This window comes from Schistocerca serialis, chromosome 11 (genome assembly GCF_023864345.2).
Source record: "Schistocerca serialis cubense isolate TAMUIC-IGC-003099 chromosome 11, iqSchSeri2.2, whole genome shotgun sequence".
NCBI classification, from domain to species: Eukaryota; Metazoa; Arthropoda; class Insecta; order Orthoptera; family Acrididae; genus Schistocerca; species Schistocerca serialis.
In genome coordinates this window covers 131,560,749-131,578,380 of record NC_064648.1, presented here as the reverse complement: position 1 = coordinate 131,578,380, position 17,632 = coordinate 131,560,749, and the positions used below count along the sequence as shown (strand labels likewise).

Here is a 17,632-nt window from a genome sequence, read left to right as displayed (position 1 = left end):
TACTTATACGTAGCAGCCTTCTTTCTAAAATGAGCAACCATCTGGCTGCTGCTGTCAGCTGCTCGGTCACTCGTGCAGCAACATGATTGTAAATTATGTACTGCTGAGTCGAAACATTATGATCACTGCCATCTGAGATTGAATGTTGGCTGATTACGTAGTGGACATGTGACATGCTGAGAAGAGTATATTACCAGAGCAGGGAAGAATGAGAATCATTTTGGATATTATACAGGCAAAAAGGGGGGAATTCTCTGATGTAAGCAACTTTGATTCTGGGCACATTGTTATGGCCCAGTGCCTGGGAATGAGCATTCATAAGCAATGAAGCTGGTTGGCTGTTTACGTGCTACTGTCATGAGAATGTATTGGATGTGGTCAAAGGGTGGTGAAGTCACAGGTAGGCGACAGTGTCAAACATCGGCACATCATCACAGAATGCAGAGGTTGGAGGTTCGCCTACTCTATAAAGTGGGATAGGCAGTGATGTGAGGCAGATCTGGTGGCAGAGATAAAAAAAGGTTGTCCAGGCACAAGTGTTTGGAGCACACTGTCTAGTGCACATTAATGAATGTAGGACTCCACATCAGACAATCTCTATGTGTTCCATTGTTATCGCAACAACATCGTCAATTATGAGCACGTTTACTTTCAAAATAATGAAAGATAAATGATTTTTAGTTTCTGTGGACATTTTATTAAACCACGAACTAATGAGTCCATAACACAATTGATACTTCTGCATTAAAAGAGCAATCTAGATTGCAATAATATTTTATTAATGACCAGTTTGTACTTCAGTCTTCTTTCTAAAACGAGCACCATCTGGCTGCTGCTGTCAGCTGCTCGGTCACTCACACAGCAACATGACCGTAAATTATGTGTGAAGATGGACTCTGTTCTTTCGGACATGTGCCAGGGAACAGATACCCTTGGCGATCTTGCAGCTCTCGAAGATTGAAATCCAGACCTTTAGCTGCTTACAGGCGTTAACAAATATCAATGGGGACAGTTGAAAATGTGTGCCCCGACTGGGACTCGAATCTGGGATCTCTTGCTTACATGGCAGATGCTCTATCCAACTGGCACGCTCCCCGTGAGACCCACATTTCCAACATATTGTCAACACACTAGATTTGTAGTGCCCCTGCCCACTATACTCATTACTTGTGGCATCAATCTACTGATTCCCTTAAGAGTTCGGGCAATGTGAGTGCATCCGTATTGAAGATCATTGGTCGGTAAGCCTTATCTACATGAAGACGGTGTCTGTTCTTTCGAACATGTCATATAGAGGTAAGTCCCTGCAGTCACACTATCCGCTGTGCCCTCGCTGGCTCAGTGAGATAGAGCGTCTGCCGTGTAAGCAGGAGATCCCAAGTTTGAGCCCCGGTTAGGGCACACATTTTCAACTGTCCTCGTCGATATGTATCAATGCCTGTAAGCAGCTAAAGGTCTGGATTTCATTGTAATTTCATTCATGATCATAAATTGGTGCAGGCAGTGAGCAGTTTACGATCATGTTGCTGCGTGAGTATCCGATGAGCCACCAGAAACAGCCGGATGATACTCATATTTGGAAGAAGACTTCTACGTGAAGTCTAAACTGGTCATCAATGAAATATTACAGGGTGCAAACACCCAAACACAACTGGTAAAAGCTCAGGAATTTTTTCATCGCGAAAAAACCGGGACTTTTTTAGAATTCTGGAAATTTTTCTGATTTTAGTTTTCAGTCAAATTTTTGTTATTTGACTGAAGAACAGATACTCTAACAAAGAATTGTGCTGTAGCCCACTATTTCAGAACAATACTATCTCAGTAAAGCATAAATGAGGGAGTAACACCAAGATAAAACTTAAATTGCAAAGAAAATGTGCCATTTATGGCAGCAAAACACAGTGCACACAGAGGCATCTGCTGACAGCAAAATGTGTCGAAGGGCTTAGGACGAAGTCTATGCAGTACTGTGTCACAACAGACTGCTTTCAGTTGTTGTGTCGACTTAACTATTTATGTTTCTGATAGGTCGCGGGAAAATATTGCGAAATGTGGTTTGAGAAGCATTACCTTCGAAGTAAATTTCCTTTTACAAAAGTTGAATCATGTTACGTGTGTGAATATGCGATGAATGTCTTAAATCGCAGAGTGTTTGAGTCTCATTCAAAACTTAACACTTTGAGGTCCAGCCACTTAGAAAAATTTCAGGCCAAGAAAACCAGCCATTTTAGCCATTATTTACAATTTTACTGGCACATTAGTGTTTGATATATCTTAAAGAGTAACACATGTTAAAAAGACCAAGCTTCAAGCTTAGTTTCTCATATTTGTTTTAGTTCTTTCATAGCTTACATATAATGCAATAATGATGTTAAAAAATATAATTATCCTTCAGAAATCATGTGAGGTGAATTTTTCAGCTATTTCAAACATGAATGGTTTTCCTATGGAAAAGTCAAAGTGCTCGATATGTGATGCACAAAATGTTCAGTGCACAGCAGTGGAGTTTATAATTGTGCTTGTCAGTAATATTCTGCTGCTGCAATTTAAGCTGTGCTCTTAAGATCCTGCCCAACTGCGCCCACGGAAAAAACAGCAAAAAATTTTTGATGACCAATATTGTATATGAAAGCTCATCTTTTCTTGTAGGTACACTTTATGTATATTAATTAAAATGATTAATTTTTTTTATTTGTGTGTTATTAATTTTTTTATTTGTGTGTTTGTGCTTATTAATAGTGATGTTGCCACCTGCTGACTACATCACATGTCGTATGCTCTGAATATCTGCTGTCATTGGCTGACAAGGTCATGTGGCATGGGCTGTGATTGGCTGACAAAAGTGCATCACAATCTATTTCAGTGCATCAGAAGCTACCATGCTGCATTTGGTGGAATTCGTATTTATACTTTCATGATACGAAAATATGCAGTGTACATGTTGCTGTGCATCAAAGATATTTTCAAAACATGTTGTTTTTTTCTGGGTGTCATTTCCTATAGTGCTGGGAAGTTCTATGCCAGTATCTAAAACCATTACTGTTCGAAGGATTGATAAGTTTTACAGCTCCCATGGAAGCATATTGTCACTTAACATGGAAAGAATGCTCTTTCACCCAGGAAAAGCATATTGTCACTTAACATGGAAAGAATGCTCTTTCACCCAGGAAAAAGTGTGTTTCCACCTGGGAAAAAGTATATTTTTAACTGTCAAATTGGGAAAATGTGGGAATTTTTTTTTCCTTGCTTGCAAATACACTGTGCCTTATTTTGGTCTAGACTGTTGTTTTAACCCAGATCGCTGTTGCTCCTCTGGTCCATGTTGTCCAAATTTATGAACAAGTGGTACAGCTTATTTCTAACAACCATTTTTTATGAAGCAGTTCTCAGTGCACCGTGATATGTACAACTCCTTTTCTAAAAAGAAAGCTAACTGTTCACATTGAGGGTAGCCACTTGTTACAAAACATGACCCTTCTACGCCACTCTTCTCCCAAGTGACACTTGCTTCACCCACATTTAAAATCAATCCACTTAAAATACTTGTTCTGTGGCTAGTGTTTGTAAATCACTTGATTGATGGACTCCTTACTTCTGAACTGGTAGAAACTGAAAGACCAATTTGTGGTAGAGTGATGTGTGTCTGCCCACTGCCACTAACAATAATAGTTATTACAATAACAATGATGATGGTGATGATGATGATGATGATATGAGGAATGTTTGTAAAATAAAGTCTCCAAGGTGCTGGATCAGTGAGGAACACTTTTACACTGTGATGGAGCCCCCCTTCACTTGTTGTGCCAGATGCAAGTTGTGTGCAGTTACCCATTTTTGAGTGCCAAGGCGGTGTTAAGTGAAGTCTACGGGCCACTGTGTGTGGACCTCAAGAACCTGTGAGAGTGGGTAAGAGAGCTCAAGTAGGGCATACAGATGTCTGTGATGAACAGTGTTCTGGCCATTCATCGGTTTCAGCTGAAACAGTTGCAAAAATGGAGAAAGAAGTATGCAAAGATCGGTATGTGACACTTTGCGAGCCTTGTGAATGGATCCCTGAAGTCAGTAAGAGTGCAGTTGTTAAGATTTTGACTGAACATTCGGACTATCACAAGGTGTGTGTGAGGTGGGTCCCCAAAATCTTCACCGAAGACTGTAAATGGCAACATGTCGAAGCAGTACTGATATGCCAGAATGAGATTTTCAGTCTGCAGCGGAGTGTGCGCTGATATGAAACTTCCTGGCAGATTAAAACTGTGTGCCCGATCGAGACTCGAACTCGGGACCTTCCTTTCTTTCAGGAGTGCTAGTTCTGCAAGTTTCGCAGGAGAGCTTCTGTAAAGTTTGGAAGGTAGGAGACGAGGTACTGGCAGAAGTGAAGCTGTGAGCACCGGGCGTGAGTCGTGCTTCGGTAGCTCAGATGGTAGAGCACTTGCCCGCGAAAGGCAAAGGTCCCGAGTTCGAGTCTCGGTCGGGCACACAGTTTTAATCTGCCAGGAAGTTTCAGTACTGATATGGTTATCCTGAAACATCCTCTTCACCCTTGCTGTCTGATTCAGACGAATCAGAATTGTGAAGATTAATTAGGAAAGGCTCCATCATTGAGTCGCCTGTCAATTTCCTTTTCAAAATCTTCTTCTTGCAGTGTTTCTGAATGTCTAGCACAATTTGCCCATGCAGAGATAATTATGTTGTCCACTGCTCGATGTGTGTTTTTCAACACCAGCAATCTGCAAGATGCTATTTATCTTTGTGATATGGACTTTAATTTGCACCCATACCAGGTCAGTAGAATTGTAATGGCAGTGATATTGTGGTTACAAGATTACTCGGTGACCACGCTGTCTTACTGGTTCACCTATGTCGTGAGTGCAGTATTTCTGCTTGTAGGCATTTATGAGCACGGGTAACTCTGCCCTGGTCTGTGACGCAGTGTGGGGAATTCCTTCAGATGACAACAGTGAAATAATTTCATTGTTTCTCATGTTTGAAGTAGGAATCTTATTCATTTGCACAGAGTGAACACTCACATTATCCGTGACAATAACAGAATTCTGCACCAAGTATGGACGTAGCTGTTGTACAGACCACCGCTTGAAGACAGCAAGACATTTCAGAGTGGTAGTCACTCAAATGCTTTGAGTTTGATGCTTTAAATATTAATTTACTTTCTTGTATGAATCCTCTGGAGAACATGCATGAAGCACAATAAAGGTGGATTCACAATTGACGGAATGTTGCCGTCACATCTATCACCTCAAAAGATTCTCCTCTGTAGTTCAAATTGTGGCATTCACACACGCCGTCAACAGAGTGTTACCGACACGTCAAGTCATGTCGCGTCAAGGTTTCTCGGGAACAGTGTTTCAGCGGGCCAGTGATATTTCCCTATTCCTGCCAGCAGGTAGCACCTCCATATTTGTTTTGTTCAGCAAAATGGCCTTGGGCAAAAATCAGCTTCTGCCATGGTGATATTGGATACCTGCCTCTTTAATTCCTCTCTGTAATTTCTATTTACATTTTGCATAACAGGTTAAAAAAAACCTGTTCTTTAGACATTCTGAGGTATTCATAGTGATGACTCCTCTTCCAGCTCCTTGTAAAGAGTGTGGAACTCTCCTTCACAGTCTCGAGTTTTTAACATTTTTCTAACACCTTTTCCTCGCTGTTCCTTATCATCAAATGCAACAGCCATCTTTTCAAGCTGCTTTAAACTAAACTTCAGCATTTCATTATGATCTACCGTGAACTACGAAATAGTGGCTCTGGTGGGTATTTCATGAACCAGCCGTAATGTCACAATGCTCTTTCAGTGTCGACGTGCCGTATAGTGTGATCTGTTCTCTTCAGCAGATGTGTTGGCTTCACTCGCAATCTGTCAAACAGTTCTCAACCCGATGCCGCATGCCTCAGCTGTTCTTTCTCGGCACTTAGCAACATCGGGAAACGCTTTGTGATCAGATGTGGATGTCGCTTCTGAATCCTGTCTAAAGAACTGATATATGTGCAACACTATTTCTCTCACCTGCTTTTGTAATACTGGGTGAGATTTGCTTTTGCCACTCGCATTGATTGGACTGCCTCAAAATAACTTTCGAAAGAATGCTATGCAGAATGCTAAAACCAGTCATAAACTCACTCCACACAATACAAAATGAACTCAAGCACACACATCGGCCGACTGACTGCTATCGGCTGGCACGTCACATGAAGTATACGTGCTTCTGCGTATCGAGATATCACCTGTCACGTTATGTGGCATGCACTCTAGTAGCTGTGCGACCCCATGCTTTTCAGCACTAGAGGTAGAACTGACAAGGCACTTAGCACAGAAGTAGAACCGAAAGTACCGCAACTGTATTCGAATTTTAGGAGAAGAACTTAGGCACAGTGAAAAAAATGTGACAGATTTTGTTTTCCAATCACTACAGTGCAGAGTGCAGACAGTGTATAGAGGAAAGAAGCATTGTGGGGAAACAGGCCCTGTTTCTCTCGGGTAGGTCAGCCGGCTACACCTGTGCTCTGCAAGAGCAGAAAGCAGTACTGACACCTTGTCACTGGGATCACTGATCTCTTCTGGTGTTGTAAGGGCCATAATCAAAATCCATGATGGGCCAGATTTAATCACATCCCTCATTTCAGAATAAGAAAAAGAAAACAAAAAAAAAACAAAAAAAAAGCATTTGGGAACTGCTTCTTGAGGTTGGCAGGGTATTGCTAATGAGGTAGTTCAGGCCCAACCGCTATTCGATGCAATCACCGTTAAAATCATCTGCCATCTAATTTGCCACATCAAGTGTGTGTATTATACCAACTTTTGAACTTTAGCTAATAAGAGTAGACCAGATGTGGCTTAAATTCAAAGAAATAGTATCAGCAGCAATTGAGAGGTTTATACCAAATAAACTAACAAACGCTGGAGCTGATCCTCCTTGGTACACAAAACGGGTTAGAACACTGTTGCAGAAACAACGAAACAAACATGCCAAATTTAAAGAGATATAAAATCCCCAAGATTGGTGAACTTTTACAGAAGCTCGAAATTTAGTGCGGACTTCAATGTTAGATGCTTATAACACTCTCCACAACAAAACTTTGTCTCGAAACCTGGGAGAAAATCCAAAGAGATTCTAGTCGTATGTGAAGTTGTTAGCGGCAAGAAACAATCAATGCCTTCTCTGCGCAATAGAAATGGAGATGCTATCGGAGACAGTGCTGCCAAAGCAGCGTTACTAAATACACCCTTCCGAAATGCCTTCGCAAAAGACGACGAAGTAAATATTCCAGAATTCAAATTGAGAACAGCTGCTGACATGAGTAACATACAAGTAAATATCCTCGGAGTAGTGAAGCAACTTAAATCACTTAATAAAAGCAAGTCTTCTGGTCCAGACTGTATACCAATTAGGTTCCTTTCGGAGTATGCTGATGCATCAGCTCCATACTTAACAATCATATACAACCATTTGCTCGGCGAAAGATCTGTACCCAAAGACGGGAAAGTTGCGCAGGTCACACCAGTATTCAAGAAAGGTAGTACAAGTAATCCACTAAATTATAGGCTCATATCGTTAACGTCGATAATGCAGCAGGATTTTGGAACATATATTGTGTTCGAACATTATGAGTTACCTCGAAGAAAACTGTCTATTGACACGCAGTCAACATGGGTTTAGAAAACATCGTTCCTGTAAAACACAACTAGCTCTTTATTCACATGAAGTGTTGAATGCTTTTGACAAGGGATCAGATCGATTCCGTACTTATTGATTTCCGGAAGGCTTTTGGCACTGTACCACACAAGCGGCTCGTAGTGAAATTGCATGCTTATGGCATATCGTCTCAGTTATGTGACTGGATTTGTGATTTCCTGTCAGAGAGGTCACAGTTCGTAGTAACTGACGGAAAGTCATCATGCAAAACAGAAGTGATTTCTGGTGTTCCCCAAGGTAGTGTTATAGGCCCTTTGTTGTTCCTTACCTATATAAACGATTTGGGAGACAATCTGAGCAGCTGTCTTTGGTTGTTTGCATATAATGCTGTCGTTTATCCACTAATAAAGTCATCAGAAGATCAAAACAAACTGCGAACGATTTAGGAAAGATATCTGAATGGTGCGAAAAGTGGCAGTTGACTCTAAATAAAGAAAAGTATGACGTCATCCACGTGAATGGTAAAAGGAACGCGTTAAACTTCGGTTACACGATAAATCAGTGTAATCTAAAAGCTGGAAATTCACCTGAATACCTAGGTATTACAATTACGAACAACTTAAATTGGAAGAAACACAGAAAATGTTGTGGGGAAGGCTAATCACAGACTGCGTTTTATTGGCAGGACTCTTAGAAAATGTAACAGACCTACTAAGGAGACTGCCTACACTATGCTTGACCATCCTCTTTTAGAATACTGCTGCACAGTGTGGGATCCTTACCAGATAGGACTGATGGAGTACATCGTTAAAGGTTTAAAGAAGGCAGCACGTTTCGTATTATCGTGAAATATGGGAGAGAGTGTCACAGAAATGATACAGGATTTGGGCTGGACATCATTAAAAGAACGGCGTTTTCTGTTGCGACGAAATCTTCTCATGAAATTCCAATCACCTCCGAATGTGAAAATATTTACTGACACCGACCTACATAGGGAGGAACGATCAGCACGATAAAATAAGGGAAATCAGAGCTCGTACGGAAAGATATAGGTGATCATTCGTTCTGCGTGCTATACAAGATTGGAATAATAGAGAAGTGTGAAGGGTGGTTCGATGAACCCTCTGCCAGGTACTTAAATGTGATTTGCAGAGTATCCATTTAGATGTAGATGTAGGTATGCAGTTGTTATAAAATTCTAGATCCCACGGCTGAATACTGTGTTTCATTATGTGGTGTGTATCTCAGATAACCTACTTAACTGCCCACAGTTGGCACAACACCGAAACATCAAGTGCGTTTATAGGTCATTCCATTTGTGCACTTTTTATTTTGCAAGCAGGTTCTGACACACATTATCTGTCCAAATTGGGCTTCACCAGATGCTGTACAATACCAGGTACTGAAAACTGGTTACATTTTAGATATCAATATGCTGAAAATAAAGCTCTTTCAAACTATTTCTGATAGAATAGTGCCTCTGGATACAATTCGCTGGGAAATATATTTAGGTAATTTTGCGTTTTCACATTTTGAGGCAGAATTCGCATCTATTCACATTTATCACAAAATTCGAATTTTACTGGTCCGTAGTAACTGGAGCTTAAGGCTCCACACTGTGAGGCAGTGGCAGTAGCTTGCATTCAAGGATTATTGGAGTATCATTTGTCATTGGCTGAGTCAGAGTGTTTGCTTTTTGTTTTGAGATACGTAGAATATGTTTTATGGTCCAGATTATATGCCACCAGTGTCTCAGAGTTCATTTAGCTTTATCCAGAGTGCACGTGTAGCTTTCTGCTACGGTCGTGAAATGTGGAGCATCGACACCCACCCAGCGTTCATCTGCCTCTAGTCTCGTCTTCTCGATTGCCGAATATTCTTCCCCAGTTTGGCTAAGTGGCCCACTCGACAAAAAAATGGACATCCAGCTAAGTAATGCCATGAGGATGATTTTTAGTGTTATCAAATCAATTCGTACACAATGACTACCAGTAGAAAGCCGCATTCTGCCCTCTCAGCTGCAACACATAATGCTGTCACGAATGAGTAGGGCAGAAAGATCATTGATAGTAGAAATCTTCCAGACCGTTGAGATATTGATGGTGCAAACTACACTCCTGACAACAGAAGTGGAGCACACAGAAGAGATGGTCAGATGTTAGCAGTTCTCTGGGGCCCCAGAGAACGTTGGCATTGTTTGTGTATAGTGTTAATAGCAGGTCTGTTAGTGTATGTAAGGAGCGTGAACAGCTACAACTGTTGAGTGGTCACTGTGAAGGGTATGAAGATGCTACATATGAGATGTGTTCCAGAAGTTATTTTTCAATGTAATCAACCTTCATTTCAGTACACTTTTTACAGCTCTGAATTAACAGCTCTATGCTTTTCAAAAATAACCTGATTCTTTATCATCAAATCCCGAAGATTGGCTAAAATTTACAGATGCGCGAAATTTGGCACGGACTTCAATGCGAGATGCCTTTAATAGGTTCCACAACGAAACATTGTCTCGAAATGTGGTAGAAAATCCGAAGAAATTCTGGTCGTATGCAAAGTACACGAGCGGCAAGACGCAGTCAATACCTTCGCTGCACAGTGCCGATTGTACTGTTACCGGCGACTGTGCCGCTAAAGCGGAATTATTGAACGCAGTTTTCCGAAATTCCTTCACCAGGGAAGATGAATGGAATATACCAGAATTTGAAACATGAACAGCTGCTAACATGAGTTTCTTAGAAGTAGATACCTTAGGAGTTGCGAAGCAACTCAAATCGCTTGATATGGGCAAGTATTCAGGTCCAGATTGTATACCAATTAGGTTCCTTTCAGAGTATGCTGATACAATAGCTCCCTACTTAGCAATCATATAGAACCGCTCTCTCACCGATAGATCTGTACCTACAGATTGGAAAATTGCGCAGGTCGCACCAGTGTTTAAGAAGGGTAGTAGGAGTAATCCATCGAACTACAGACCTATATCATTGACGTCAGTTTGCAGTAGGGTTTTGGAGCATATACGGTATTCAAACATTATGAATCACCTCGAAGGGAACGATCTATTGATACGTAATCAGCATGGTTTCAGAAAACATCGTTCTTGTGCAACACAGCTAGCTCTTTATTCGCACGAAGTAATGGCCGCTATCGACAGGGGATCACAAGTTGATTCCGTATTTCTAGATTTCCGGAAAGATTTTGACACTGTTCCTCACAAGCGACTTCTAATCAAGCTGCGGGACTATGGGGTATCGTCTCAGTTGTGCGACTGGATTCGTGATTTCCTGTCAGGAAGGTCGCAGTTCGTAGTAATAGACGGCAAATCATCGAGTAAAACTGAAGTGATATCAGGTGGGACCTCTGCTGTTCCTGATCTATATAAATGACCTAGATGACAATCTGAGCAGTTTTCTTAGGTTGTTCGCAGATGATGCTGTAATTTACCGTCTAGTAAGGTCATCCGAAGACCATTATCAGCTGCAAAGCGATTTAGAAAAGATTGCTGTATGGTGTGGCAGGTGGCAGTTGATGTTAAATAACGAAAAGTGTGATGTGATCCACATGAGTTCCAAAAGAAATCCGTTGGAATTTGTTTACTCGATAAATAGTAGAATTCTCAAGGCTGTCAATTCAACTAAGTACCTGGGTGTAAAAATTACGAACAACTTCAGTTGGAAAGACCACATAGATAATATTGTGGGGAAGGCGAGCCAAAGGTTGCGTTTCATTGGCAGGACACTTAGAAGATGCAACAAGTCCACTAAAGAGACAGCTTACATTACACTCGTTCGTCCTCTGTTAGAATATTGCTGCGTGGTGTGGAATCCTTACCAGGTGGGATTGACGGAGGACATCGAAAGGGGGCAAAAAAGGGCAGCTTGTTTTGTATTATCACGTAATAGGGGAGAGAGTGTGGCAGATATGATACGCGAGTTGGGATGGAAGTCATTAAAGCAAAGATGTTTTTTGGCATGGCGAGATCTATTTACGAAACTTCAGTCACCAACTTTCTCTTCCGATTGCGAAAGTATTTTGTTGAGCCCAACCTACATAGGTAGGAATGATCATCAAAATAAAATAAGAGAAATCAGAGCTCGAAAGAAAGGTTTAGGTGTTCGTTTTTCCCGCGTGCTGTTCGGGAGTTGAATGGTAGGGAGATAGTATGATTGTGGTTCGATGAACCCTCTGCCAAGCACTTAAATGTCAATTGCAGAGTAATCATGTAGATGTAGATGTAGATGTAGAAAATGTCCCATTACATCAGTTTCACTTTTATCATCAAATTTCCTTTCTCCATGATCTTTCTTCAATTTGGAGAAGAGATGGTAGTTACTTGGGGCAAGATCTGGACTGTAGGGTGGGTAGTCAGTGTCCTGGAAGCAACATTCCTTTACTGCAGCCTTCACAATTACCGCTATGTGCACTGCCACATTGTCACGGAGAAGACGAACACATTGTGACAACCTTCCTCGCGTCTGTAGTTTGATGGAGTCGCGTAATTTGTGCAGGTAGTGTTATGCGTTCACAGTGGAATTCCTTTCTTTAAAATCAACTAAGAGAATTCCTCTGAAATTCCAGAACCAGGAGATTGTTGCCATGGCCTTCTTCGTAGGCAGAGTGAAACTTCACCTAGTTTATACCATTAGAGAGATTCTCTTTTGAACAGAGGATCATAATAAAGATTCGTAGTTTCATCCCCTGTGACAATGGATTCTAGTACTTCTTTCTGGTTGCCACAGCACAGCTCCAAAAACTTGGTGCAAATAGTCACGCACTGCAGAGAGAAGTTTGAACACCCGTCTTGAACTGACCTTTTTCGTGTGCAAATGATCGTACATTATCTGGAAAATGGTTGTTTTAGACAACCATATCCTTTCTGCAGTTTTGTCGGATTCCAACCGCATGTCACTCAGAACTTCACTTTCAACAATAGCGATGGTTTCCTCAGTCCCAATTTGGCAGTTCGACTGACACATGGATCACCAGTAATGCTCTCTCTACGCAGATGAAACTGTTTAGACTATTCCTTCATTGTGGAGTATGAGGGGAAGCATTACCATCCAAGTGGACTTTGAAAATGAACAAAACTGGGTGTACCACTATTCACACAAGGCCTCCATATTATATACCAAGCCCTTCTTTTGTCAGGAACTTAATCACTGCACGATATTTGATTTTACCCAGTGCAGCACGAGTGTCACCATCTGACTAAGGCTAGAAGCAGGCTGCAACTTGTGTGCACATCTACTGACAGATGTCACTAGCTCCCCTCCGTGGCATTTTAACCTTCACGCTTGTATTCGAGGTCAGGCCACAAACTTCTGGAACGTATCCCGTGCTTGTGCAAGACAAAGTTATCAGTGTCTGAAAGAGTGTAAAAGGGCCATCACTGTTGGACCCCATTTGGCCAGCTGGTTGAACATGCAGAATCTAGACTTGTGGGGTTTGTGACAATGTACAATGGTTGATCAGAAGATGTCTTGCTGGTGACATCGAAGTCAATAGAATACATGCGTACCCTAAATTTTCTTGTGCAACATTTTATGTGATATATATGAAGGCTTTATTTCAATAGTGGTACAACTCTAATTATTTCATTTCAAGATACTTAGGCTTAGACATAACTGGGTGATGACAACAGAAAGAAATGGTAATCCCTTGCAACAAGTGATGGACTGCAATATTTAAGGTACATCATTCACAGAACTGTCATCCCTATGAACAAAACTGGGTGTATCACTATTCAAATAAGGCCTCCATATTATATACCAAATTCTGTTATTATGTATGTGGATAGATAACAAAAAGTCTATTCACCAAGGGGCACCAGGAGAACACACACACAAAAAGGTTTAACTTTTACAAAATGTTGGAGCCAGTGGCTTCTTCTTCTGGCAGAAAAGTTGAAGGGGAAGGAAGAGGGGTGAAGAAAAAGGACTAGTGAGGTATAGAGAAGGGGGTACACTTCAGAAAAGTTACGCAGAATGCCAGTCAGGGGAGAGTTAACGGGTGGGACAAGAAGGACGCCTTTCCTTGGTGAGTACATTCTTTATCTATCCATTTATGTTGTATTGTCAGTAATTGCTTATTTTCGTTGTTACATTCTTTTATTACTTCAATATATGTATTTTTTTTTAATGTTTCAAAAAGCCGTACAATATACAAGTAAATACTTCTTATTGCAGGTGTCTGTAGAGTGTGGAGTGACAAACGACACGAAGCCGGAGACTGCAGCATTGGTTCCACTTATACCAAAGGAAGAACCAGTAAGTACCACCATTTGTGAGAAATCTGAGTTGCACTGTGCTTCATATTTTGTGTGTATATTATATAACACCGAGCCAGGTGTATCTCCTAAGATTCATTTGGTGCATCTTCTCTCGTGTCAGGCTAGATATGAGGATCATTCAATAACTAAACATATAATTCTGACAATAAAAACAGTTTATTACATCAGTACAATTTTATGTGTACTTTTCCACATAATCCCCACCAACCTTACAGACTTATACCATCCTCTTTGTAAAAGTCTTCTTATCCCTTCAGTGAATAATTCTTTACCTTGCTCTCAGAGCCAGTTTTGTTCTTTTTTCTTTACCTCTCCCTAGCAGTTGAATCCATTGCCACACAAAGGTTCTTTCATTGAACCAAATGGGTAAAAATCCGAGGCGGAAAGACAGGGCTGTAAGGAGGACTGTATAGGAGCTCCCAACCCACTCAGCCAATAGCTTCTAGTCTGAGTTGCGTCTTATGAAGGCAGGCAAGTGTTGTCTTGAAGGAAAAAACGAACAAGTGTGAATAGAACTCACACTCTGAGGCTTTTACGGTAACTTAATTATGCATATAGATTATGATGATGATGATTATAATAATAATAATGATAATTTTATGTGGCTCAGTGGTCTAGTGCAAGTCTTTCTATTGGCTGCCACTTCAGTGATTACTGAGTGATTCACCTACCCCATTTATCAATCCAGGGAGACATAACTTACAGTTTAACACGGAATCAGAACCACATGTTGTTTCTGGTGACCCCTTACATATTGGAGTGCTGAAGGTGACTTTAAAATGAAGATTGAAACATATGTGGGTGACCAAGATTTGATCCTGCAACCTCTCAGTTACCAGGCACCCAATTTACCACTAACCATCTGGGTCCAACGGGTATATAAATAGTTCATTTATATGTTTTCTGCATCTACATCTATACTCCGTGAGCCACTGGCAAATAGAACAAGGCAAAAATGACTGTCTATATGCCTCTGTACGAGCTATGCTTTCTCATGTCATATCATTGTGATCCGTACGCAAAATGTATGTTGGAGGCAGTAGAATCTTTCTGCTGTCAGTTTCAAACGTCAGTTCTATAAATTTTCCCAATAGTGTTCCTATCATTCCCCCCCCCTCCCCCCCTCCCCCCCTCCCATGAATTGCCTTTTGAAGTTTCCGAAGCATCTCCATAATACTTCCATATAGTTTGAAACTGTTAGGAACAAATCCAGAACCCCCCCCCTTCACAATTGCTTTTATGTCTTTCTTTATTCAGACCCAGTGTGGATACCAAATACTAGAGCAGTACTCATTAGCGTCCTATATGCTATCTCCATTACAGGTGAACCACGCTTTCCCAAAATTTTCTCAAGAAATTGAAGTCGAACATTCGCCTTCCCTACCACAATCCTCTCATGTTCATTCCATTTCATATCACTGTGCAACATTACGCCCAGATATTTAAATCACATGACTGTATCAAGCGGCACACTACTAATACTGTAATCGAACATTAAAGGTTTTTTTTTTTTTTCTTCTCATCTGCATTAATTTACCTTTCTCTACATTTAGAGCTAGCTGCCATTCATCAAAACAAATAGAAATTGCGTCTAAGTCATCTTACATCTTCCTACATTCATCCAACTGCATCATCCAATTGCAACACCTTCCAGTACACCTCAGCATCATCAGCCAAATAGCCACAGGCTGCCCACCATGTCCACCAGAAAATTTATGTATGTTGAGAACAACAGTGGTCCTGTCATACTTCCCATTGGCACTCCTGACGATACCCTTTTCCCAGGTGAACACTCGCCCTGGAGTACAATATACTGGGTTCCGTAACTTAAGAAGTCTTCAAGCCAACCCATACCTGGGAACCTGTTTCATATGTGCATACCTTTAATATCAGTCTGCTGTGGGGCACCTTGTCGAATGCTTTCCAGAAATCTAAAAATATGGTGTCTGCCTGTTGCGCTTCATGCAGAGTTCACAGTATATCATGTGAGAAAATGACTCAAGAAAATTTATTATTTTCGAACTTGGAATATGTTCAAGTATCTGCAGCAAACTGGTTTTAAGGATATTGGTCAATAATTTTTGGGGTCTATTCTTTTACATTTTATAACCAAACAGCCCTCGTCAAAGATTTACTGTCCTACACTCGTACTCTCTGCTGGAAGTATCACTTTGCCACGAAGAAAAATTATCCTAATCCTACCCCTAATGATCCAACTCCCCAAGACACTATCCAAATTGAACCCTGCCTGGAACAGTTCCGTCCTCCGTCACAGCGGGACCCACCTCCTCTTCCTCAAAATCACCCTCTCCAAACCTTCCAGAAATTTCTGACTTCCAGCCTTTCTTCTCAATCCTTCTTAAAAAACCTTAATCCTACTCCCAACATCACCACTGCTGAAGCCCAAGCTATCTGTGATCTGAAGGCTGACCGATCCATCGTCATTCTTCCGCCGGACAAGGGTTCCATAACCGTGGTACTTGATCGTCAGGAGTATGTAGCTGAGGGACTGCGTCAGCTTTCAGACAACACCACATACAAAGTTTGCCAAGGTAATCCCATTCCTGAGGTCCAGGCGGAGCTTCAAGGAATCCTCAGAACCTTAGGCCCCCTACAAAACCTTTCACCTGACTCCATCAACCTCCTGACCCCACTGAAACCCCACACCCCTACCTTCTACCTTCTCCCTAAAATTCACAAACCCAATCATCCCGGCCGCCCCATTGTAGCTGGTTACCAAGCCCCCACAGAATGTATCTCTGCCTATGTAGATCAACACCTTCAACCCATTACATGCAGTCTCCCATCCTTCATCAAGGACACCAACCACTTTCTCGAACGCTTGGAATCCTTACCCAATCTATTACCCCCGGAAACCATCCTTGTAACCATTGATGCCACTTCCTTATACACAAATATTCCGCACGTCCAGGGCCTCGCTGCGATGGAGCACTTCCTTTCACGCCGATCACCTGCCACCCTACCTAAAACCTCTTTCCTCATTACCTTAGCCAGTTTCATCCTGACCCACAACTTCTTCACTTTTGAAGGCCAGACATACCAACAATTAAAGGGAACAGCCATGGGTACCAGGATGGCCCCCTCGTACGCCAACCTATTCATGGGTCGCTTAGAGGAAGCCTTCTTGGTTACCCAGGCCTGCCAACCCAAAGTTTGGTACAGATTTATTGATGACATCTTCATGATCTGGACTCACAGTGAAGAAGAACTCCAGAATTTCCTCTCCAATCTCAACTCCTTTGGCTCCATCAGATTCACCTGGTCCTACTCCAAATCCCATGCCACTTTCCTTGATGTTGACCTCCATCTGTCCAATGGCCAGCTCCACACGTCCGTCCACATCAAACCCACCAACAAGCAACAGTACCTCCATTATCACAGCTGCCACCCATTCCACATCTAACGGTCCCTTCCCTACAGCCTAGGTCTTCGTGGCAAACGAATCTGCTCCAGTCCGGAATCCCTAAACCATTACACCAACAACCTGAAAACAGCTTTCACATCCCGCAACTACCCTCCCGACCCGGTACAGAAGCAAATAACCAGAGCCACTTCCTCGTCCCCTCAAGCCCAGAACCTCCCACAGAAGAACCACAAAAGTGCGCCACTTGTGACAGGATACTTTCCGGGACTGGATCAGACTCTGAATGTGGCTCTCCAGCAGGGATACAACTTC

The 17,632-nt window shown here is 41.8% G+C and overlaps 1 protein-coding gene across 1 annotated transcript in view; it reads left to right on the top strand.

Moving 5' to 3' along the window:
• The window catches only part of LOC126426528 (zinc finger protein 235-like), a 155,259-nt gene that overhangs the window by 81,598 nt on the left and 56,029 nt on the right, over positions 1-17,632 (top strand). Inside the window, exon 6 of the mRNA XM_050088432.1 lies at positions 13,832-13,912. Coding sequence (XP_049944389.1) covers positions 13,832-13,912 — 81 coding nt within the window. The remainder of the gene's footprint in view (positions 1-13,831; positions 13,913-17,632) is intronic.